The sequence below is a fragment of the Mirounga angustirostris genome, unplaced genomic scaffold, assembly GCF_029215605.1.
Source record: "Mirounga angustirostris isolate CCGP_5_RB_7025 unplaced genomic scaffold, mMirAng1.0.hap1 SCAF_6, whole genome shotgun sequence".
Taxonomy (NCBI): domain Eukaryota; kingdom Metazoa; phylum Chordata; class Mammalia; order Carnivora; family Phocidae; genus Mirounga; species Mirounga angustirostris.
In genome coordinates this window covers 32,980,112-33,004,756 of record NW_026991714.1, presented here as the reverse complement: position 1 = coordinate 33,004,756, position 24,645 = coordinate 32,980,112, and the positions used below count along the sequence as shown (strand labels likewise).

The 24,645-nt window shown below is 48.9% G+C and overlaps 2 protein-coding genes across 2 annotated transcripts; one reads left to right on the top strand and one right to left on the bottom strand.

Moving 5' to 3' along the window:
* Positions 1-1,480: 1,480 nt before the first annotated feature.
* FCMR (Fc mu receptor) lies at positions 1,481-17,975 on the top strand. The gene is made up of 8 exons (XM_045877106.3): positions 1,481-1,517; positions 8,677-9,012; positions 9,759-9,971; positions 10,950-11,172; positions 13,012-13,142; positions 13,491-13,646; positions 14,015-14,073; positions 16,351-17,975. Exons 1-8 carry the CDS (start codon positions 1,481-1,483, stop codon positions 16,525-16,527), a joined length of 1,332 nt encoding a protein of 443 aa, XP_045733062.2. The 3' UTR covers positions 16,528-17,975.
* Positions 17,976-18,298: 323 nt separating this feature from the next.
* On the bottom strand, positions 18,299-23,746 carry IL24 (interleukin 24). The gene is made up of 6 exons (XM_064594058.1): positions 23,590-23,746; positions 22,111-22,309; positions 20,901-20,963; positions 19,855-20,013; positions 19,323-19,397; positions 18,299-18,436 (listed from the first exon to the last, which is right to left on the bottom strand). The coding sequence occupies exons 2-6, from the start codon at positions 22,279-22,281 to the stop codon at positions 18,353-18,355; spliced, it is 552 nt and encodes a 183-aa protein (XP_064450128.1). The 5' UTR covers positions 22,282-22,309; positions 23,590-23,746; the 3' UTR covers positions 18,299-18,352.
* Positions 23,747-24,645: the final 899 nt, after the last annotated feature.

Genomic DNA, 24,645 nt, shown 5'->3' with positions numbered 1-24,645 from the left:
ATCAGAACCACAGCAGTTCGGTGCTGGTGGAAACCCAGGCAGGGGTGGGCAGGGCAGGCTGCCTGCCCACACACGTTTCCTCTGCACCTGCTCTGGGCCTCACATGCGACTTCCACTGCGGATGTTGTCTTTTTGTGTTTTGGAGAGCATGTGACAAACCTGGTGTGTAGGGGCCAGTGGGGAGCAGTGGGCGTAGGATCACTGACAAGCCTTCCCAGAAAGGGGGTGGAAATAGCCTCAGGCCTCCGTGGGCTCAAGAGGCTGCAGCGCCTGGAGGTGGGGATGCTGAGAAGCCACCTAAAATGTAACCATCAGGAATGAAGCCCTGAGGATCCCCTCCTAAGGAACAGCCCCAGGCATCTCCACAACAAAATGCCCTTCAACCACCTCTATGACCATGGCTTCTGCCAGGCCTCATGAAAGCCCTGTGACATAGGCAGGGCAGGAACCATTCCTATTTATCAATGAGAAAACAGAGGCCCTAGGCAAGCACCAAGCCAGGACCAGAACCCACATCTTTTGACTGGATCCCAAAGCTCTTTCTGTGATACCTCGTGTCTGAGGGCCTCAGCATTTCTCTCTCCTCCATCAGGTACTGGACCTCCCCTCATGGTCCCTTGGGGGCTTGAAGGCTAGCTCTGCCAGGATGTGTGACTTAGGCACTGTCACATCATCTTCTGGCATGCACCTGTGGTCACTGGGTGGTGGCCTGGGCCCCCGCCAGAAGGCAACACCTTTAGGAGCATAGCTGGGGGATATGAGGGGTGGTGGATATAAGGTTCTGGGTAAACTGGGGTTAATTAAGATTCCAGGAACAATGACCTGCAGGAGGGAATGCCAGGCTCATCTAGTCCCACCTTCATTTTGTAGATAAAGAGATCTAGGCTTAGAGAAAGGGAGTGAATTTCTCAAAACCTATGGTTAGTAGTCCCACATAGTAGGTGCTCAAAATTATTTGTCAAATAAATTCAAGGGCTACAACCAGCATCTTCTGACTTCAGGCCTAAGCTTCTATCCATACGGTTTTCCCCAGATGGAGAAAATTGGTGATAAGTCTCTTTTGTCCTGAAGGCAGGGATAAAGCAAGTGACTCTGGCTCGGAAGTTAATGAACATACATAAAGCATGGAGGACCCTCCAAGAAAAAGTGCTCAAGGCAAAGAAATATCATGCCTGAGAGTTTCTAATAGTTTTTAGGAGCTGCCTAGAAGCCCTGTGAACCCTGGTGACCCATTCGTACTCAACATAACATGTTTTCTTAATTCCTAACTTCCGCTGTGGTTTGCTGGTATTTTCTTTTTTAGTCTAAGACTAGTTAGCAAACAAGACAAGATGTCATTTCCTCATTTTCAAGCCTTGCTTCTCGTGGGGCCAGAAATCTCTTTCAAGCTCCAGATTGTAAAGGTTTCCTGGGTGAGCAGTGGGTCTCTCTGCTCCCGTCTCCAGGGGCTCGTGGATGGGACCTTGCTCTGAAAGGAACCATGGACCTCTGGCTTTGGTCACTTTGCTTCCTGCCAGGTAAGTGCCATAGGAAAACACCCCACACATCTTATGGGGTTTGGATTGGCCACAGGTAGGGGAGTTGCGGACCATCTCTAGCTCTGCTGTTCCTGGACGGATTTAGTTGCAGACCAGTACCTAGGGCAGGATAAGGATGGAGACCATGTGAAGTTTGGGATGTCCTCCCCACTCTCTGCTAGTGCCCCCCTCCCCACTCCAGACATATCTGTGGGGGGCTCAGATGTTGACTCATGAGGGCTGAAGGTGTCACCTCTCCTAGACATATTAGCCTGATAATGGGGGATCTTAAAGCAAGTGCCTCCATATTCCTTTCTTCCTACCTCTACATTCTCTTTCTTTGGGTCTCTTTCACTGCTGATTTTCAACTTCAATTTTAAATGAAGAGTCCCTCATCCATTCAGTAACCCTAATCCATTTCCCAAGTTCCATATCTCAATTTACAGCTTTCTTCTGGGAACCCCCACTTCAATATCCCACCAAGATCTGAAATGCAACATGCCTAATACCTTACTTCAATTTCCTCATTGGTCCCCATCAAATCAGGTACTCCATCCATCTTAACTATCTCTGATATCAGCTGCAGAATGCAGAATGGTTGTTTTTTTTTTTTTAATTTTTTTTAGCACCCCTTCCCATTTATCCCCATCCAGGCTTTGACCCAATCAATGGCCAATTCTTATAGTTTCTTGTAGGATTAGTATTACCAGAATGAACAACAGTGGCAGTCTCTACTAGAGAGGTTAACAGAGGGAATGGAAAGGAAAAGAACACACAGTCATCCCATAACTATCTTTCCCACTTCCTCCAACCTGACCCACCTGCAGCTCCAGATTACTCTTTCTAATGCTTGACTCTAACCACAGGATCGCCCTTCCCAGCAAACTTCAAAGGCTCCCACTGCCTACAAACTCGTCCCTTGTGCTCCCCTTTTATTCTCTGAGCTTACCACACTCCCCTGAACTTCCCTAACCTCCAGCCAAAGAGGATTCCTCCTTGAACATGTGCTACACCTTTTTGCCACCATGTTCTTCCTCATGCCATTCCTTCTGCTACGATCATCCTTCCTCTTACCTCCACCTTTTATCCTTCAAAGTCCACCTCGGCCTCCACCTCCTTCTTATAACACTTTCCAGAGCCCGTCTTCTGCATCCCCATAGCTGACCTTATTCTGCTTTATATTGTGACTTGGCATATATTCCCTTCATTTTGTTGATTAAATGATAAGCTCCTTGAGGGTCAAAATTATTTTTTTATTCATATTTGCTTTCCTCCTGATAGCCTGAATATGGAAGAAAGTCAAATATTTTTTGAGTTGATGATTAAAAAGTCGTAAAAGTCCAAGGAAATGCAGCTTTAATGAAATGTCAGACTCTGTAAGAGGTAAATGAAATGTCAGACTCTGTGAGAGGTAGTAGGACGTATGTGAACACAGTGGATGGGTAACTAAACTTAGGCCTGAGAGGAGAGAGGGGTTGGATGGTGGTAGAAGATCTCTAGGAGTGAAGGGTACTTAAATTGTACCGCTAAAGTCTGACCTGAGCAATACCACCATTCTAGCTGGGCCAGAGGAATCCCTGCTCTGGGTCCCATCCTTCTCCATTTGTGACCTTCCCCACAGGGTGAGGAGTTCATAGACCCAAGGAGATTGTCCACCTCAAGCCCCCACACAAGTCCCCTCTTCTAGACCTCAAGTTCCCTGTCCAAATGACTCTGGGCCCACTCTTAATGACTGTGTGAACCTCTATCCTGGGTCTTTTATCCTAGTATTCTAATTCTATAAAAGAGTGGCCACAGGTGACTGTTCGGAATGATATGAGTGGAGCTAATATGTAGAAGCTGGGTTATCTGTCATGGACATACCAGGACCCTTGTGGTATGGGCAGGAGACAGGGATGAGAAAAGAAGGGAGATGGGACAGAGGCTAGGGATGTGGGGAACATTCTTTCCACATAGAAATGATTTAGAGTGGACATCTAAGGAGTATGTGAATTTGCCAAGACAGTTCATTAGTTTGATTTATAACTTTAAAATACCTAGACATATGATATTTGGGCCTTTATTTGTATTTCTGCTTCGGGTTGTACAAATGTTGGGGTGGTCCTGGTTCCCAGGAACCAGTGCATGGGGCCCCAGCCATAGACCACATTGCCTGGAGCCCTAGATGAGGTTCCATAATAAAGCAAGGCAGAATTACATGATATAGGCTTTCAAATCTTTTTTTTACCTTGACCCCCAAAATAATAATACATACACTTGATGTTGTGACCCAGTCCATGCATGCACGTGCGTGCGTGCACACACACACACACACACACACTCTTAAAATTTATTCTTGATTTTTTAATATAATATGGGAATGAGTTTTGGACTTCAGCAGTTGGATAGATGCTGATGTAATCTTCTGAAACAGGAAAAGCTTAGAAGGAATAGGTTTTGGAAGAGAAATCAAGAATTCTTTTGTTGTTGTTGTTTGTCTATTTGTTTTGTTATTGTAAGTTTGAAATACATCTTAGACATTCAAGTAGAGTCCAAGTGGAGATATCAGAAAGGCGATTCTAGAGCTCAGAGGTACAGACAAGACTGTAGATAAATGTTCTAGTGAAATCTACATAGAGTTAGCATTACAAGCGATGGGCGTAAATGAGCTAGTGTGGGGAGAGTGAGGGAAGACCAAGAGAACCGGTCCAAGTTCCAAGCCCCAAGCCCTGGGGCAGCCCAACATTGCGAGTTGGATAGAGAAGGAGAAGAAAGTAAGGAAATTGAAAAGGAGCAGTCATTGAGAGTGTGGTGTCAGGGAAAGCCACAGGACGTTAGCGTTTCAAGGTGGGAGGGCTCAGTTCCCTCAAATGCTGCCAAGAGGCAAGTAAATGAAGACAAAGACACCAAATGTAAGGAAGATTTGGGGTAAAAAAGGAAATTTGGGGAAAAAAGGAAATTTTTGCTGACCTGGACCAACAGTTCTAGTTGAATGTTGGAAACAAAATTCTGACAGGTGTAGGTGGAAGAGGAAGTGGGAGGTGTGGAAGTGGATTCCATGATCATGATGACTTGTTTGAGAAAGAGAATGGAAGAGGGGTGGCAGAGGAAGGGGAGGCAAAAAGTAAACAGAGGGCTTTTTCAACACGGGCAATATCAGAGCAGGTGTGTAAACCACGGCAATGCCAGCAAAGAAGAGACCAATTGCACAGGGAGCAGAAAGGGACAGCTGTACCGGAGAAGTTCTAAAGAAGGTGAGCAGGACGGACTCAGGACACAGGAGGAGGGACTGGCTTTTGGGAGGAGAAGGGACTCTCCATTCCTTTTTTTTTTTTTAATTATGTTATGTTAGTCACCATAGAGTACATCATTAGTTTTTGGTGTAGTGTTCCATGATTCATTATTTGTGTATAACACCCAGTGCTCATTACAACACGTGCCCTCCTTAATACCCATCACCAGGCTAACCCATCCCCCACCCCTCTCCTCTCCAAAACCCTCAGTTTGTTTCCCAGAGTCCATAGTCTCTCATGGTTCATGCCCCTCTCCGATTCCCCCCCTTCAGTTTTCCCTTCCTTCCCCTAATGTCCTCCGTGCTCCTCCTTATGTTCCACATATGGGCACACTCCATTCCTTGTGACAGGACAAAGAGCAGATGGCCAGCCCGGACACACATGTTGGCATATGTGGGGGTGGGAAGTTGAGTTGGACGTTTCTCATCCTTTTTTAAAAATTCACACTCCATCTGACAAACATAAAAATCTCAGGCCAACTTCCTCTTCCAGACATAATTCTGCTGCAACTTGAGTTGACAGGGCGCTCATCACCTGGCAAACCATGGCTACACAAAATCCAAAGTCTGTCTCCAGAGCACAGCCCCAGCTAAGGCCTTGTGGGCATTTACCATGTTTTTCATCATGGAAATTATGTGTTTTTTCCCCATGCTCCAAATATATATATGTATATTTATTTATAATTTATATATATAATTTATATCTATTTATAATATATATTTATATCCAATTATATGTTGAGAGTGACTTTTTAAAGCACATATATCCCTGTCCCCTACCATCACCACTGAAAAGCAAGTCACCAACTTAGAGATCAATGTCGCTTACTGAGTAGCCTCTCTAAAATACCAATATTAAGCAGGGTGGGTCCTTTAGTCACCTCTTCCACCCCTCCCATTAGTTCCCAGAATCATTTGGAAATATAGCTATATAGTTCAGAATTGCAAAAATTCAAGGACACCTAGGATGTTTATTTTAAAATGCAGGTCCACAGGCCCCACCCTAGATAGATGTAACCACCATGACAAAAGGGAAGATCAGGTCATCTGCAGCTGAGTTAGTTCCTCCAAAATGAATCTTATGCACACTGTGCATAAGTTCTATTTTTTTAAAAGATTTTATTGACTGATTGATTGATTGATTCATTCATTCATTCATTTATGAGAGAAAGAGAGAGAACGAGCAGGGGGTGGGTAGGTGCAGAGGGAGAAGCAGACTCCCGGCTGAGCAGGGAGCCCGATGCAGGGCTCAATCCCAGGACCCTGAGATGATGACCCAAGCCAAAGGCAGATGCTTAACCGACTGAGCCACCCAGGCACCCCTGTGCATAAGTTTGAAACCAGGAGATTATGTCTGTCTTTTCTCTCTTTGAGAAATCTGCTTTTCTAAGCTTTGGGTGTGGGTTAGAAGCTACTATGAACTCCAAGGAGAGCTGGGGTCTGGTCATTTCACATCTCACCAACTCGTGCTTCCCTGGGACCAGAGCTCAGTGTATCCAGCAGCTTTTCTTGTGTTTCATCCATTCAGAGTTTGCACAGTAAGGATGCCTTAGTCTGTTCCAGCTGCTTCAATAAAATACCATAGACAGTGTGACTTAAACAATAGACATTCATTTCTCACAGTCCTGGAAACTAGAAGCCCAAGATCAAGGTGCCGGCAAACATTGCCCTTGGTCAGGGTCCTCTTCCTGGCTGACAGACAGCCGCCATCTCCTTGGGTGCTCATACGGCCTCTTCTTGTGTCCATGGAGGGAATGAGGACACTGATCCCATTATGAGGGATCTCATCTAACCTCATCTAACCTCATCTAACTCTGATTACTTCCCAAAGGCCCCACCTCCTACTCCCATCACATTGAAGGTTAGGGCTTCAAACCATGAATTCTAGTGGGACACAAACATGCAGCCCGTAACAGAGGATCTGGGTAAACCACGGCTTTTCCAGAAGCTCATCCCTGAGCAGAGTGAGGTCACTGGAGGTGTCTGAATAGGTGGTGGCCCCCCTCTGCTCTATCTTGCCCCCGCCCACATTGTAGCATCTTGCTCTTGGGAAAGCAGCATTCACTCTCCTTTCTGGCTGGGTTGGTCCAAAAATACAAGTTCACTGGCAGGTGCTGGGCCTCACACACAGGTGCGGGATGTCTGGTCACACAGGGTAATTCCCCCACCCCCTTGATCAGGTTTTTCTCTTTTGAATGGGTCACCCTTCCATTGCCATGTTCTAGTCATGAGGCTGCCTCACACACCTCAATTTCCAGCAGCTTGGAAGCAGCATTGGATTACTTGTGTGAGGGTCCCCATGGCAGATATTACGGGTCTGGCTGGCCCCCCTGCTTCTCCTTACCATTTAACACCAACTGCACTCTTAGATTTGAACATGCTCCTATAACTGCTTCCCTTCCTGCCACTCTTCCCCACCTCACATCCCAGGGTTGCTTCAACCTCTTCACTGTTATCCACGTTCTCCCCTCTCTCTGGAATGTCCTCCCCAGCTCTCTCTGCTCATCCAGAAACCTCAAGCCCTGCTTCTTTCCTTGACTCTCCTCATTTTACTAAACTCTTTGGAGCTATTCTTAACGTGTGGTCAGTGAATGAATTTCAAGAAATTTGTCAACTCCTTTCTGCCCCACGAACATTCCATGTTCTCTCTCCTATCCTGGCCTCTTTGGGGGCTGTACTCACTGCCTGGAAGAGTCTTTCCTCTGGCACCCAAGTCCCCTGGCCCCAATCCAACACACACATTTCACCCTATGCCCCTCTTCCCAGAAATATGTGGACTCTTATTGAGACCCACTTAGTTGATATTTAATCTTACTTGGACTTACCCTCTCTTCCAGCTGATTCAACTGCATTAGACCTGTCTTCTCTCAGCCAAAGCACAAGCTTTTTGATTTCAGGGACTCATGAACCATGTATTCCTCCATGCTTCACACCCTCTCCCACACACATACAATGTGCACACACCCGTGCAAACATGCACGCACACTCACACACACCCTTGAATGAAGATGATCATCATTCTTTCAGCTGCCTTCCACGCCCAGTCTTTCAGGTCACAACTGAGACATCCTTTCTCCCAGAAACCCTTCCTCAAACTACACCATCCCTCTGTAACAACGCGGATCTGGTGTCTCTGCTCACTGCTTCCAAGGAATGCTGTGTATCTCCATGGTGGGGTTTATTACACTGTGCTGGGGCTATAGTGACTGGTCATTTGTGCTGCCCACTAAATGATTCATTCTGTGCATGGAGGGATGCCAGCTACCTTCCTGCCACATGAAAGGCATTCAATAAGGGCTTGGGGTTTTTTGTTGTTGTTGTTTTTTAACGATTTAACAAATGAAACCGAGGGTGAACAGTCTATTTGGCTGAGTGGATCTGAGCAAAACAAAACTAGACAGAAAACCTCTTGCAGCAAAATCGCACTGTGCCTCCCAACACCACACTGAAGTCACTTGGGCACCATGTGCTATTTGGGGTCACTACGGCATAGCATCTCTCCTTGGCGTGGGGCAGTAGTTTGGCTATAGGGGGTTGTCTTAGGGGGTTGGTGTCTGGGATCTTATGGGTTGGGTTTGAATGAGGTTGGAGGTTATGTTAAGGCTTAGGCTGGGAGAGGTCTGGCTGGGAGCCAGCCTCCGGCCAAAGGGACCAGGGCATAGAGTGGGCTGAGGACATACATAGGGTTAGGGATGAGAGCAGGCGGAGGATGAGGCCAGCGCTAGAGAGCAGGAGAGGGCCGAGGCTGAGGGCCAGCTGAGGCTTGGTCTGATGATGGAGATGGGGTTGGAGCTAGGGATGAGTGTGAGGCTGGGCTGGAAAGAGGGCTGGAGTGGGGGATGTGGTTGGGAATGGGGCTTCCTCTATATTAACTCCCTCTCCCTACAGTGGCTGGGGCTGTGAGGACCCTCCCCGAAGTAAAGATGGGGGGAATGCTGGGTGGATCCGTTACCATTGAGTGCCCGCTTCCTCAAATGCATATGAGGCTCTATCTGTGCCGGGAAATGGCCGAATCTGGAGGATGTGCCACCGTGGTGTCCAACAAGAACTTTGTCAAGGAAGAATACAAGCACCGCGTCACCCTGAAGCCTTGTCCAGATAAGAATGTGTTCCTAGTAGAGGTGACAGAGCTGGCCAAGAGTGACAGTGGAGTCTATGCCTGTGGGACAGGCATGAACACAGACCGAGGCAAGATCCAACTAGTCACACTGACTGTCTACAGTGGTAGGTGCCCCAGGCTCAGTGCACCCAGCAAATGTCTCCACCCGGGAAGGCTGGGACAACCACTGAACTATAGCAGTCCTCCAGACTCTCATGCTATTGCCATGTTAGCCAGTCCAAAGAGCATTGGGATTTACATAGTTGAAACCTCACAGTCCCCCAAATTTCCTGTCCAAACCATTTGAAAGGAACAAGATTCTGAAACAAGATAAGCACTCTTCTTGTGTTGTACTGATTCCATCCTACCCAAGGCCTGAGGGGAGTGGGGGTTTAAGATTGAGGAGAGGCTCTGAGACAGGCGGAAATTAGAATAATTTCCCATAATTGTCCCACATAGTTGTCCCATGAGAAATATCAGGGATAACTCTAAAGGAAAGACAGTCATTTTTCAAGCCACATCTGTAGGCCAAACTTGGTACTTTATAGTCGGATCCTTTCCGTATGTCTTCTCCGAAATCCCACCTTTCTCCATTCCTCCACTGACATTCCTAACTCAAATGCAGCACTAATGCCACAGCCTAGAATCCCAGTGGTGGCTAGTGCGAAGGTTGGCTGAGTGAAGGTGAAAGAATGTTTATTTCGGGGAAGTCTCCAGCCCATTTTTTTTTCTGCTCTTCCTGGTGGACCCTGCCCTCATCCCCTGGCTGCCATCCACCCTGGCTGGGTCGTCTTCCACTCCTACTAACATCCCTTCCCCAGGTCTCAGTCTGCTCTTAGAGCCCACCGGTGTATTCCCCTTGCCTCCATAGAGTATGAGCTATTCTGGGAAGAGGAGCCGATGCCCGAGCCTCCACCTTGGTTTCATCGATTTCTACGCATGCCGGTGCCCCCTGGTGGGCTGGAGGAGAATAGACAAGCACAGAAATACAGCATAAAGCAGCGTGGGGATGGAATTACAAACAGGGTTTTCTCCATGCTCCAGATGCCTGCGCATGACAGTTCTTTTGAATTCATACATAAAGGTCAGTTCACCAAAGCTAGGGCAGGGCAGGGGGTGGGAGAGATGATTTAGCATTGTGACAGTGGAGGAGGGGGGATGTGTTCAGTTCATCGAATGGTTGACAGAGCACAGCTGAGTCTCAGATGTGTATTTCCCTGTCTTGGGAGAGGGTACCTCCCTGAGATTAGCATCCTATGTCCTTCAAGCCCCTCCTAAAGCCTTGCCGACTTGGCACTAATTGCAGGACTTACACATCACCACCAGGTGGCACCACAAGTAATGAGGTTTGTGCTCCATTCACAAAAAAACTTAGCTTTTTTATGAATGACTTGTGGAAAGCAAGACTGGGCAGACCTTTTCCAGCCAGAGGTCCTTATGCCTCCTGTTCCCCGTAGGGCTGTCTACATTTGCTGGAATACTGTGATTTTAACAATTCTATTTTGCAATAAAAAGACTGATGATTATACTTATGGTACCTTTACTTTCCTATATCCTTTTCCTGTTTTAAATGCATTTTGACATGCAATATTTCCATCACATCCTCACATCTATCTTGTGAGGTAGATACATTAATCGAACAATTGTCACACTAGAGGACTTTGCTGGGTTCCAAGAGGGATAGTGTAACTGAGTGTACCGTATACCCAAGGTTGTGACTGATGGGTGTGGGCTGGAGGAGAATAGACAAGCACAGAAATACAGCATAAAGCAGCGTGGGGATGGAATTACAAACAGGGTTTTCTCCATGCTCAGAGGAGGGCAAGCTCTTCTGCCCGGGAAATCAGAGAAGGCTTCCTGGAGGAAATGGCATTTTGAAGCAAATATATATAGAATTCACTAGGTGTAGAGGACATGCTAAGAAAGCATTTCAGGCCATGAGGACTGCAAGCACAGAGTCTAGGTAAAGGGAAAGAGTGTGTTCAGGAAAGAGAGGGTGACCCAATCCTGCTAGAGACTAGAGTGTATAGAAAAAGTCACTTTTTTCTGCTATCTCCTGCAGTTACCACACCAGCTGAAAGGACGGAGGCCCCTCCAGAAATCCACTCCTCCTCCACCACCCCCATCTCTCACCACCTTCGAGTTTCCAGGGCATCTTCAGTAGCAGCTGCCAAGCCCCCAACCTTCCTGCCATCCACCACAGCCTCAAAGACCTCAGCTCCGGAGAGGCTGCTTAGACCCCAGACAGCCAGCTACAACTACCACACCAGGCTTCATAGGCAGAGGTAAGGGGTCTCCACCATCCAGGATGGGCTAGAGGTCAGGCAAAGTAGCCTAAAGTTAGGAGATCCACTGAAGTCTTCCCGCAACATTTGCCAACAGAGACCCTTCTTGTCTCTAGGCCACTGTGTACTATACTACCTAAGCGTAGCACATTAGCTCATTAGTCCAATGACAAGAATACACTTGGCAATGTCCCAGCAGGAGATCCTGTAGAAATGAGACCCAAATCTTTAAGTCACTCAGCATTCACTCAGATCTGCTTTGATGGGGAACTAAATAAGAATAAAACTAACGATGAAACACTTAACTATTCAAATTAGTTTCACCTGTTTTCTTTTGCTTTTTCAGTGTGGCTACTAGGAAATTTAAAATTACATGTGTAACATTGTATTTCTACTGGACAGCACTGCTCTAAAGGGTGGGGGACACCCAGAAAAGTGCTGCAGTGGACCACTAGGGCATTAGAGCAGACTTCCAAAGAAAATCTATAAGAATTGGAATTAATTTTGCCTAAGCAAAGACAAGCATGTTGATGAAGAAAGGGACCTCCAACATCATTTGGGTTTTATAGATGAGGAACTGAGGTTATGAGAACTATGTGTTTTCAAATAGAACCAGGACTCCTGATTCCTAGTTCAGTAGACTACACCAGTCTTCCAGTGGAGAAGAATTCAAGTCAATTCAACCAACATTTTCTTTTTCTTTTTCTTTTTTTTTAAGATTTTATTTATTTATTTGACAGAGAGAGAGCGAGAGCAGGAACACAAGCAGGGGGAGTGGGAGAGGGAGAAGCAGGCTTCCCACAGAGCAGGGAGCCTGATGCGGGGCTTGATCCCAGGACCCTGGGATCATGACCTGAGCTGAAGGCAGATGCTTAAGGACTGAGCCACCCAGGCGCCCCTCTTTTTCTTTTAAAAGATTTCTTTATTTGAGAGAGAGCTCAAACAGGAGGGGCAGAGAGAGGGAGAAATAATCTCAAGCAGACTCCATGCTGAGCACTGAGCCTTCTGGGGGCTCACTCTCACAACCCTGAGATCATGACCCAAGCTGAAACCAAGAGTCAGAAGTTTAACTGACTGGGCCACCCAGGTGTCCCTCAACCAACATTTTCTCAGTTTCCATTATCTGCCAGGCATTGTGCTCTGTCCTGAAAAATTAAGAAAGATGAAAACATGCAATATCCAAGTTTTCTCTTACTAATGCAAGTCTGACTGTGATAAGGGTTGTAAACTGTATAAACACAAGAACTGAGGACAGTGAGAAAAAATTGATTCTAGTTTGCCATGCTTGCAGAAGAAAAGAGAACTGATGTACTGACCCTTTAAGGAAAGTAAAATTTTAATCTCTAGAGAAAATGGAGGGAAGACCTTCTAAGCAGAAGGCACCTCATGAGAGAAACATCTTTTCCATAGTTACAAGAAACTGAACTTGGTTTATATTTGCACTCATCTTGTAGAGAAGCTGAGATGCAGTCAGAAGGGGAACTGACATTTACTGATTGCTTCTTGGACCAGGTGCTTTCACTTCTTTATACCTACAATTTTATTTCATCCTTGAACAGTTCTGTGAAATAGGCTTTACTATACTCATTTCCTTAGAAATGAGGCTCAGCGAGGTTCAGAGACTGATTCAAGATCACACAGCCAGTAGAAAGCTGAATCTGAATTTGAATCCAGATTTCGTTATTCCATAGACCAAGGCTCTTTGGGGGCGGGGGATTTTGTTAACAAAGGGACAAACCTCTGCCATCTCCAAAAAAGTTGGCTACTCGGGGAGTGCTGCCTTAAACCTCCCTCCCTCACAGACCTCTTCCTTCCCTCTCCCTCTCCTTCCTTCCTCAGAGCCTTTCACCAGGACCCCGTGCCTGGGTTGGAAGACCAAGGATTTCACATCCTGGTGCCCACCACCCTGGCCCTCATCCTGCTGGCCCTGCTGGGACTGTTGATGAAAAGGGTCATTCAAAGGAGGAAAGGTGAGCGGCTGGGGGCTCAGTTAGGGCGAGGTGAGCATTCAGACTCCGCTGGAACCTCCCTCCTCCCACCCCCCAAGGGAAACTCTGGAGCTTCAGATAAGCAGCCTGGGGCATGAGAACCGTGGGAGGGGATCAACGGTCTGGAAATGGGGACGAGGAGGGCGGCCCTTCGGTCTTCATTGTTAGGCAAGGCTGTGCCTCATACATTCGGAGCACCTCCACTGCAGCCCTGGCCAAGCCCCCGAGGAGGAGACAGCCTGTAGTTTCCCTACAGGGACCCGAGGGCGGGGTCAGTGGCCACAGGCCCCTGACGCCTTTCTCCTCTTTCCCCGCGGCTTTGCTGGGCAGCCCTCGAGAGGCGGATCCTCCGAGCGGCCGTGAGGATGCGCGCCCTGGAGGCGTCCCAGCGCCCGCCGCTGCATCGGCCCCGCGCGTCCCAGCCGCCGCGCTCCCAGAACATCTACAGCGCCTGCCCGCGGCGCGATCCGGCGGCGGACGCGGAGGGTGAGCCGGGGGCGGGGCACGCCAGGGACGGCGGGCTGGGCGGGGACAGCCGGAGGGGCGGGGCGGGGCGGGGACAGCCGGAGGGGCGGGGCTGGGCGGGGACAGCCGGAGGGGCGGGGCGGGGCGGGGACAGCCGGAGGGGAGGGGCGGGGCGGGGGCAGGGCCGAGAGGGACTGTGGGCGCGCTGCAGCCGCAGAAACTGCGCGGACGCCGAGGCAGCGCCCGAGCCCGGCGCCTCCGGGAATGCCCCGCGCCTCGGCGCCCGCTCCGCCTCCTTAGGGCTTCCGGCGTGTCGGGGTGGGCCGGGGGCGGGTCGGGGGCGGACCGGACCGCGGCCACGCCCTCACCTCCTCTCCACGTCTCCTTAGGTGACGGGGAGGTCCCTCTCCCAGGCCCGCGAGCGTCGGCGCCCCCTGTCGCTCCGCAGGTAGGCTCCGCCCCGCCCCTTATTGGCAGCCGCGGCCGGAAGGGCGGCCCTACACCTGGGCTTGGCCGGGGGGTGGGGCAGTTCCTGGAGCTGCCCGTTAGCCGGAGGGCACGGCTTTCCCAGCAGCTCCTGGGCCCCGAGTCTGGGAAGACGTTGTGTCAGTTTCCTCCTCTGAGGGTGTCGGTGGACTGAGTTGCCCAACAGTTGCGGTAGACCTCGTTACCTGGCTTCCAGCCAAGCATTACCGTGGGATAAATGCGCACTCAGTAGGGGCGATGGACGGCAACTCTACCGCACGGAAGGACTTTCATGTGAAAGAGCTGCGATTTCCAGGAGGTCTTAAGGGATTGGAATCTACCCAGTTTTACCGTAATATGAGGGAGAACTTTCTAGTAAACTCTGTAGGATGAGAGGAGGTACTTTGCCCAACGCTGGAGGTAGTAAGCCTGGCCTAGAGGATGACTTGGCAGACAGATGTGAAGATATAGATAGGGTTCAACCCTTGGGTGAGGAGGATTCCTCTGGAAATCTGTGAATGGACATAGGGAGCTCCTGTGTCTATGGATGGCCATTGGCAGATGGGTAAAAAGTATTTAAACTGTCCATTCATTTTTGTTTATCCACATTAAGAAGAGAAACTATTTTATTCTCTAAAGTAGCTCACAGTAGTTAAAAACTACTACTACTATTGCCTCAGAAACCAGGAAAAAACTAAGGTTGGTGAATGTTCTTGTTTTAATTAGGGTGTAGATGAAGCTAATGCAACAGACCCTAAACCACAGGGCTCACAAGGTGGAAGCCTGTTTTCCTCCCAAGTTAAAGCAGGGGGCCAGGAAGAGGTGGCCAAAGCCACCAGGTCATCCAGGGGCTCAAACACCTTCTGTCTTGTTGCTCCACTATCCTCTGGAGTCTCGCCTGGTCCACCGTCAATGCTCAGTCACCAGCACTAGGTCTCCATTCCAGCCCCTGAGAGAAAGTGAAAGGTGCTTCTTTAAGACCATGACCCTGAGGTTTCACACATCCCTTCCAGTCACATCCCACTGGCCATAACTTAGTCGTGTAACCACACCTATCTTCAAGGGAGACTGAGAAATGGAGTTCCTAACTGGGCAATTGTGTGCCTTGCTAAAAAGGGACAGTGATACCCAGTAACAAGTAACAGCTCTGCCACGGTCGCCTCCAGCTTCCTGACCTTGCCCTCACACACCCCTGCTAGAGAAGGTTCACAGTGGCTTAGGTATGGTCCGGCAGCACCATCTACCTTTCCACCAGTCCTTTCCTCTTGAACTTCCCTGCTACCACACACACCTGAGCCTGTACCTTGCTCAAATCTTACTCTTCCTCCCTGCTTGAAACTCTCGTTCGCACTCTTAGGGACAAAAATCTTGACTGAACCAGTCCACCACAAGGTGTGTATGGTTAATAGCTCAATATTTTGGCTTTCATAGGGAGCATCTTGATTTTTCAAGCAGAATAAATTACTCTTAGCTGATGAACTGTAACAAGCAGTAGGAGACATATTTTTGAAACAAATTGCAGCTCATTCCCTCTCTGGTAAAGTTCACGAAGTAATAGTTCCTTTCCATGAGTGAGCCTTCCTGAGTGCCTACTATGTTCATGGGGTTGGACTTGTAGTTCTTGGCACTTGTATTTCAATAGGTGACTCTCCCTACTGAAGCCTTCTTGGGTGGATGTTATACTAATTGTGCAGTGTTGGAATCATGGCATAGGCCTGTCTTCCCAAGAACTGACCCATCCTGAAGGCACTTGATCCTGAAGTTTCTTTCCGGGGAAGAGGAGCACCACTGTGCCCAAGTGGCCTCCTGCCTTCCTCCTCTTCCCTACCCCTTCCTGGAATGTACTGTTATGCCACATCATAGCCTCTCTGAGTCCTTACAGAGGTGCAGGGGATGACTCACCCTGCTTCTGAATAACTCCCTAAAAAGATGCATATTTATTCCACAAGTCATACCATCTAATCCCAGAGGGGAAACTCCTCTGGCAGCTGAGTCCCCTTCAGACCCATGCTTAGCCACGTAACTTTAGCCTGAGCCCCATTTAAGGCATTTCCTGCCCACGTTAGATCGAAGTGGTTTCCAGTTATCTGCGGTGAGACGCCACCCTGAAACTGCCCAAGGCTGAGCCACTTATGTGTCTTTGCCTTCTAGAAATTGGCAACCTTGCACATACCCCCTATTGCCCACTGTGAAAATCTATTTGGAGAGATACTAAAATCACCCTCCCCAGATCCAGTGATGCTTCTTTGGTTGTTCCCAGGTGTCTGAAGCTCTCTGGCTCCATGCCCCATCTCTGAAGACCAGCTGTGAATATGTGAGTCTCTACCACAAGCCTGCTGCCAAAGTGGAGGACACTGATTCAGATGACTATGTCAATATTCCCTGCCTGACTCACCTATCCAGCTGTCCCCCGGGACCCAGACCTTGGTGCCAATGAGTCCTGTCTAGCTGCTGGTTTCCGATACTTGCTCTGTTTTTAGAGTCCTCATTACCTCTCACACCAACCTCAAGTCTCATTCCTGTCTCTCCTGAGAATAGCTCAGTAACCCCTTGCAGCTCTTCTTGCACACCTCTACAGCCCCCTGTGGTTTTCAAGTGGGCTCTGGGCATACAGAGCATTTGTCCCAGCGCCACCTGCTTCTTCTCCAAGCCATGGGATTTGCAGAGTGTCTGATTACAGGGTCCTCGCTGCCCTGGCTCTAGACTCATGACATCAGGCTGGAGCATAGACATAGGTGTTGCTTCAGGAGACTTTCTCAGGCATGGGCGTCACACCAATAGAAGGCCCCTGGACCTTCTAACGAAGATATGAAATGCCCCTGGCAACATCTTTGCCCTGATCTTGAGGCTGGCTCTCACTAGTGCGCTTCTATTCATCTTGAGTCCTATGGTAAGGACATTTTTTTTATATGATGAAATGTTGTAAATTTTCAGACCCATGCTTGTTAGTGTTAGTGATTATATGTATATATTCCTAAATCCTCTATACAGTCTCCCTCGCTTGATGTGCATAAGTACATTGACCCCAGTGTCTCCCCTCTTTTAAAAATAGGATAGCTTGTATCATCTCCTTATCTTCCTTCCATGGCTTAGCACTGATATTTGTGCACTTAATGTTGGTCTGTTTTGACCATCCCAAACCGTTACATCTGTCTGCGTTCAGAAATGCCCCCTCATCTCTGCCAGGTAACTTCTGGCAATGTAGGGGAGGAAAGTGGCTTCTTGGAGGGCCAGGTGTTCTGCAATAGCACTTATGTCATGAAAGGAGAGATATCCCCCCTCCTACATACACCTTCTCTTAAATTTTCTGGGCAAGGGCATAGGCAGATGTTACATCTTGGGACTGAAGTCAACTACAAAGTTCAGCCGTAGCTTGAGACTAAAGAACACCCAATCTTGCTATTCAGAAGAAGACCTTTCCTGGATGCATAACTCAGCCTTACTGGGCACTTTCCCACACTTAGGAAGAAGAGGCTGCCAGAATTGATTTCCCTGCTTCTTATTAGCAGGGAGTGTCTTTGAAGATTGGACAGTAGTATGATGACACCGTTAGCAGTGTCAGCTTGACAATGGCACCCTCTCCAGCGGCAGATAAGAATGAGTAGTATAAGAAAGGAGGGCCCCCAAGGAGAAGGGATGGTAAGAATAGGATGGGGAGAAATGAAATGTGTAGTGAGCCTGCTTTGTGCTGGGCACTTAACCTTCATCGTATCTTCTATCATTTACATTCCAAACTGATGCCGTCGCCTCCACCCCAATGCTGTGCTCCTGCAGATCTCGTGGCAATATGGTTTCTATGCCCTGAAGTGCAACTTCATATCCCAACACCCTTCATTGTTCCTCAGTCATTCAAAGACAGACAAAAAATCCAGTTTATTAAGCATTTACTGAGCACTCATCCACTGCCCCACACCAGATGTCAAGCATTGTGGAGGATAAAAAAGAAGCATGGGGCACTGTCCCTGCTGCCTACACAGAACTTACAGTCTGACAAATAAGTATGGCATCAGTTAAAACACTGACAGGAATTAAATAGAGTTGTAATAAATACAGAAATCTACTTTGTAGATTATTCACAGCATCCAAGAGAACATTCCATGACTGTCTTTGGGGCCACTTAAAGAATGAAGTCTTTGAGGATAAGCCTGGCCAAGAATGAAATCCATCGTCAAGGGTGTGAAGTGCCCAGAGAACATCACAGGAAGGGATACGGCACATTTGAAATGACATGGAGAACAAGAAGTGTATCCTGGTCTCTGCATTCAGAACTGGTAGAATTTCTCCATCCAGGTCAAGAGAATGTCCACTTCTCCAAAGGCTTTGGTTTGGGCTGCTTGTATGTCCAACTAAAGAGAGAGTAGAGTTGAAGATCTACCATATTAGCCACAAAAATAGGTTTCCTTCCCACCCATGGCTCCTGGAGCTGGCTGTCCCTGCTCTGGGATGGCCTTTGATGAGCGCACCCACCCATCACTTGTTCCTTCGCAGGGTTGGGGGAGGCAGTGAGGACCGATGGACCAGTGAGTAGCAGTGGGTAAGGAGGAAGGGAAAAGCATCTGGAGTTCCTGATAACAAGAACTATAGAGCCCCAGTGCAGGGTGGATTTTGCCACCTCCTGAGTCTACTATGCAGATGAAGAATCCGAGATCCAGTTGGCCCCCTTCCTCTGTATATGATTACTCTTCACCATTTATTTTTAGGATGATATATCTGTTCCTCAAAAAAATGATCAAAATCATATATTTTTTGTAGGGGGTCTGCGGATTAAATTTGGATTTTCTTTGCTGTCTTTATTTGGGGGACGGTAATATATTTTCCCATACTTTTTTCCTCACAAACTAGACCATTTGAGCATTATGGAAAATACTGCGGATAGGTAGCTTGTGTTTGGGGTAGGGGACGTACCTCAGACTCCAATTGCTCAGCTCAAATATTCATAAAACTTTCACAGGGTAAGTCCTTAATAATGAAATCATCTTGTAGGGAAATAGAAAAGCATTTTAATATGAAAATTGGCACAAGGATGGACCACGTAGTTTGTGGAGCTCGTGCAAAGTGGATGATAATTGATGCAAATATCCCTGTGCTTGTGCAAAGTTAGGTGGCTTTGGGGCACGCCTGGTGGGGTCACCTGCAGTGCGTTCTGCATGAGGTCTCCGAGGCACCCTCGTGTGATGGTTCAGGCTAGTCTAATGGTGGGTAGGCGAGCTCTCGAATCCTGGCCTTGATTACCTGCTGAAATGCTCTCTGGAACAGCAGAAACCGCCGGCGCGCACTCTCACTGATGGAAAACATCTCCTTTTCCTGCTGGATAATAGAAAAAAAAATGTGCCAAGTGTTGTGTAGCAGCAGAGGCAAGCCCCCTCCACTCCCTCCTAGTGATGCCAGAGGGGTTCCCCCAGGCCAGCTCTGAATCCCACATTCTCAAGGTAGCCACTGCTGAACTCCCACTGGCTGTGGGGGCTGACTCCTTTCATGTTCACAGCAATCTGGCCACGTAGGGGTGATTATCTACATTTTATAGGTAAGAAAAATGAAGCTCAGAGAGGTTGACTGCTTTGCAGAGGGTTATCCAGCTGGTTAGAAGCAGACCTGAACTTGAATCCAGAACTACAAGGTCCAGATTCCAGAGCCTGTGCTCTTTCCCATGACAGCATCGAATCCCTGTCATGAATAAAAGCCAGGACTGGAGAAGGAGAGGGAAGATGTCTTCTCAAAACATATCATTTCCCGTGGGCCCCGGTCACAGCGTTGTTCGACTCACACTGGGTTGTAGTTTTGACGCGATGACAAAAAAGTTGTTGGCCAGAGTAGAGAATGACTTCCGGATCCTGGAGTCAGCTGCCTTATCCAGAGAGTTTTTGAAAACAGTATTCAGGTAGAACTTCAGCAGGGCACGGATGAGGTAACAGCTCTCGGTGTCCTGGGGAGGATCTGGGTTACCGCAGAGCTGAGCCCTCTGCCCACCTTGACCTGGCATGAACAACCCACATGCCACACGAGGCAAGATAAGCACATAGAGAAAGAGATCTAGGAGATGCTGATAAACATTAGATCTGAAGGAGCTTCAGGGGCACGCAGAGCGGCACCTTTGGTTGACTGGAGGAACCGCAGACCCAGAGAGGATAGACACAGAGCCAGTCAGTGGCAGACACAGACTTAGGTCCCAGGAGTCCTGGTTCCCCATCTGTTTAATGTTCTTTCCTCTACACCACATGGCCTCTCTAATAGCTGTGTGTGTGTGTGTGTGTGTGTGTGTGTGTGTGTGTGTGTGTGTGGCGGGGGTAGGTGATGGACCCTGGAAAGCACCCGACACTTGGTGGTCCAGAGTTGAGAGTCCAGGGAAAGAACTGGAAAGAGAAATGAGAAAAGGAAACTACACTCTGGAACACAGGGATTGCACTCGAGCTCCCTTGAGCACCAGAGTGAAGTTCAGTGCCTTGCAGGGATCAGGGCTCAGTACATGTGCTGTCTGACTGCCTAGCTGGGTGAGGGGACGACAGTAATGGGTGAGAAAGAGGGATGCGAACCAATGAGACCTAAGCAGATGTGGAATCCTGGCAACTCTGGCTAAATGGAGAAAGATGCTTGTGAGCCTCAATCCGCACCACCCTCCATGCCACCACACACACATACCCACGTAACCTGGACACAAGGGTGAGGACCCAGACGTTGACTTCTCTGGCTCACTGCCCAGCCCTGTCCTGCGTAGGCTCAGTCTGTGCAGAAGTGGTCTCTATCAGCCTCCCCTAGACCACCCATAGAAGGCAAGCCACCAGAGAGGCATAGTCCTTCCCAATGTCTGATTACCGAGACGTTCTGCAGAACCTCCTTCCTTAGCAGCCGGACACTGGTGATGTTATCCTTAGCTTGCTTTGGGAATAGAAAGAAAAGATGTGTCCAGCTTGATGGGCAGCACAGAAGTCAACCTTACAAATACATGCTGGCCCCCAAATCTATCCAGTCTGAGATCTCAGAGGCCAAAGGAACCAAGGGAGGACCCAGAAAGGTCTGAGCTGAGGTGGCCCCTCGAGTGAGGGTACAAGTTTCCAGCCACAGAAATCACTCAGCTTAACCCCCAGGGGCAGATGGAATTCCAGGAGCTCTCCAAGCCTTGATGGGGGACCCGTTTGATTCCTTTGGTCAGGAGGAAATAAGCCTATTTGGTTTAAGAACGACTAGGGGCAGGCTTTTGCCTCCATATTCTGTGGGGGTTGGTGTGGGGTGGGGGTTGCACCTCTGAGTTGCCTCTTGCCCTTGGAGCTTCCCCTGCAACCAGCCATATCCTCCAATTCTCAGATTGTATTCAAAGCATCTTTGTGAGAAAAGAGCTTTAGAGCTCATTTTCCCACCTCCTCAATGTGCAAACAAGGAAACTGATGGGGGAGGGGTTTTGTGCCTGGTTGCAAGGTCAAGATCACACCTAGATGTCCTGTCCCCAGTCCAGCACTCTCCCCTCCCCCAGGCCACCTCACTAAGCTCCCTCTTTCTGCCCCAAATCTGAATTATTGTTTAAGGAGTGCATTTGCCAGTGTGAGTACTGGACCTGGAGTACATTCAGACCCCGGAGAAATCCTCGGTCACATTTCACCAGCTGCCCCCTCCCACCTTGGCATTAGCATTCTGTTTACCCTTAGCTAAAGCCTTGGCAAGTGGGAACAGACTAGCAGGAGCCTGGCAAAGCAGTTGGTGAAAACTCCAGTGGGTCTCAAAGCAGTTCCCATGACTTCTTGGTGGAGTCCCATGTCCCCACCCTTTGCACGTAGTTGAAACCCAGATGAATCAGGCCCCCTTCTTTATTCCCGTTAGGCTAATTTATTTTCCTAGAGATTGACCACATCTTTCTGAGCTTCTGTTTCCTCATGTGCAAGAGGGAATGTGCACTTGTGATGCCTCTGATTTCATAAAGTTATCATATAGGAAAATAATTAGCGAGTTGCAAAGGGCTTCATAATCATAAAATAGTCTCCTGCACTCACAGGAAGCCCTGCAGCTGGGTCCAGAACACCACTTCACTCACCACAATGTCCTTCATGGCCCGGAAGGCCTCCCACAGTTCCTGGAGAACTACTCCCTCCACTCGGCAGGGTCCGAACTGGAACTCTTGGCCCTGGACCCCTGGCACCTGGCTCCAGAGAAGCAGCACCAGACTCAGGCAGAGGAGGGTAGTTGTCTGCCCTGGAAAGCCCATCTGCAGCAAAGGAAAGACCAAGAGGATCCTGCTGGAAGAAAGGGAGGCATCCCACTGAGGTAGGTCTTCTGCCCCGCCAGTAGCATACCCAGAATAATGCTCCTTGACTCTCCCTCAGCCACCTTCAGGGACACACAGATGTGAAGTCAGAGACCAGGGTAAGTTCTCAGTTTAGAATATTGCAAACATGTGGCCTTGCTGGGGTGTGCTGGGGTGGGGCTCAGGTCTTTCTGCCCCTCCATCTCATACCCGCTGGTCTCGTGTCTCTCTGAGCTTCCCCACCTTGCCTACCCACGTCCCCCACACCCAAAACCTCCATACTTGCTCCATGACAATTCTCTCCAGCCAACAACTGGCCAGTCAGAATTTAACCAAGAAGGGTGAAGAAATGGGGGGGGGGGCGGTTAAAGTGCCAAAGAACATGTGTAGAACATCCTCCAAACTTGGGAGTATAGGGACCTTAACTAGGCATTTGCTTGTCTGAGCTCCACCCTTGGGCAGGTCTTTTCTCCTCCCCCGGGAGAAGACCATCCTGACTCCTTATCACAAGGGAGCCCAGGGATTAGTCCTGACCCATTGGGAGGGGCCCAGACAGTACTCTGCCACCTCAACTGACCAACTCACCCTGACTCGAAGAATTAACTTTTCAGGTAACTGAACAAGAGGGAGGAATCAGATTTCCAGGTGAATCACCTTTAAAACCTCCCACTAAAGCACCAGTGGATGACTGTCTGAAGGGGCCCCAAGCTAGAGGATGGTAACCCATTATCTGTTTGTCACACCCATGTGCAGAGAGTTCCTTCTCCCTGCTTTCTTTGCCCTTTGCTTTCCTTCCTTCCTTCCTTCCTTCCTTCCTCCCTCCCTCCCTCCCTCCCTCCCTTCCACAAACATTTAAGAACCTGTCTCACTCTGGGCACTGGTCTCACACCCGAAGCCACTCAGTTCCAGCCCTAGCCTGTGCAGGAAGGTGGGAGAAGACCTGTCCCTGGAATGACTGCCAACACACGGGCCAGAGGGGGCAGGATAAGTGCCCAATAGCCTCTGTCACGTAGCTCGGTGCCTCACTGTCTCCCTCAGAGCCTTTTCATTCTGTTCCTTCAAATGCCACAGCCTTTACAGCCTCTCTTGAAAATGCATCTCTGGGCCTCATAATCCTTCCAGCCTTCCTTCTGTCCAGCCCAGATCCTTCTTGGTGTTAAAGTGGGGAACGCAGCTCCTCATCCATCTGGAGCCCTCTGGCTCCAGTTCCCGATGAGGAAGCGGGCCAGTGCTTCGAAGCAAAGTACTCCTGCATCTCCCATCACTCACCTCAGGTCCTGCAAGGGATGCTTGAGGGCTTGGTGTTCAGGGGTGGCTGGCTCCTGTTTATGGAGGGGCAAGTTGGACAGGCACCTTCACCATTCACTGATCAGGGGTGTAACCGTGGGTGCAAGGTTCTTCTCCCAGCAATGAAAGCTGTTTCAAAAGTAAAGATGTACAGGCTAGCAAGGCTTTGTGGAGATCATATATATATATATATAGGGGGCTGGGGGGAGGGGCAAGGAAGGGGGGAGGTGGAGAAAGGGAAATTGGTCATGCTTTCCTAGAGAATTACTTCACTGCCTACTCACCCTTCACTTGAAGACAATGGGGCATTGGTGAGCTGAGGTGAGCTGAGGCCTTGAGCTGAGTTCTGGTTATGCCACCAGCTCTGTGAACAGAGGCAAGTCTCCCAGCTACCCTGAGGCTCAGTTTCTGCATCTATAAAATGAAAACAAACAGAAAACCGCCCCACCTCCCCCAAAAGGCAGGTGCAAGGAGCAAATGGGAAAATGACACAGTGCTTTGTAAACTCTATACACATGTGAATACATTATTGCTGTACAGAGTACCCCAGTCTCCTTACTCCAAAATCATTCAATAATTATGCCCTATTAATGAGGGGACAGTGACCTGGAGACTCAGGATAGCTCACCTGTACTTCTGTGATAGCTCAGGGCCCAGGATTTTAGAGTATTTCCTCACATGCAGCCACCAAAGGCCCCATCTCAGGTTCAGGAAGAATAAGGCAGTGTGTGCATGACCAGGCCTGGAAAGCTAAGGGGCCCTGGTGTCCTGGCAGGCAGGCTAGCCTCAGCCTGTGCTGCTTGGCCCGGGATCACCCAGGGGAAGCAGTATGTCATGAGCCAAGGTGAAGACACACACCCATATGTCCAGCTAGCAAGGCGCTCAGGCTTGGGTTGCCCCGTGTATAAAATGAAGGGTGGACCTTAACCTTGCTCCCAAAGCACGTTGCACAGAACCCGATCCTGAGGGACAAGAGACTTCCTAGTCAGTAGATTCCAGAAGGCTGGCTTGTGCCAGCTCCTCTTGGGAACATGTAAT

Coding starts and splice junctions, on each gene's coding strand:
- FCMR (XM_045877106.3), top strand. CDS start 1,481: ATGGACCTCTGGCTTTGGTCACTTTGCTTCCTGCCAG. Junction 1,518..8,676: donor GTCACTTTGCTTCCTGCCAG/GTAAGTGCCATA, acceptor CTCTCCCTACAG/TGGCTGGGGCTGTGAGGACC. Junction 14,074..16,350: donor CGCCCCCTGTCGCTCCGCAG/GTAGGCTCCGCC, acceptor GGTTGTTCCCAG/GTGTCTGAAGCTCTCTGGCT.
- IL24 (XM_064594058.1), bottom strand. CDS start 22,281: ATGGGCTTTCCAGGGCAGACAACTACCCTCCTCTGCCTGAGTCTGGTG. Junction 20,014..20,900: donor AGGTTCTGCAGAACGTCTCG/GTAATCAGACAT, acceptor GATCCTCCCCAG/GACACCGAGAGCTGTTACCT. Junction 19,398..19,854: donor CGTCAAAACTACAACCCAGT/GTGAGTCGAACA, acceptor TCTATTATCCAG/CAGGAAAAGGAGATGTTTTC.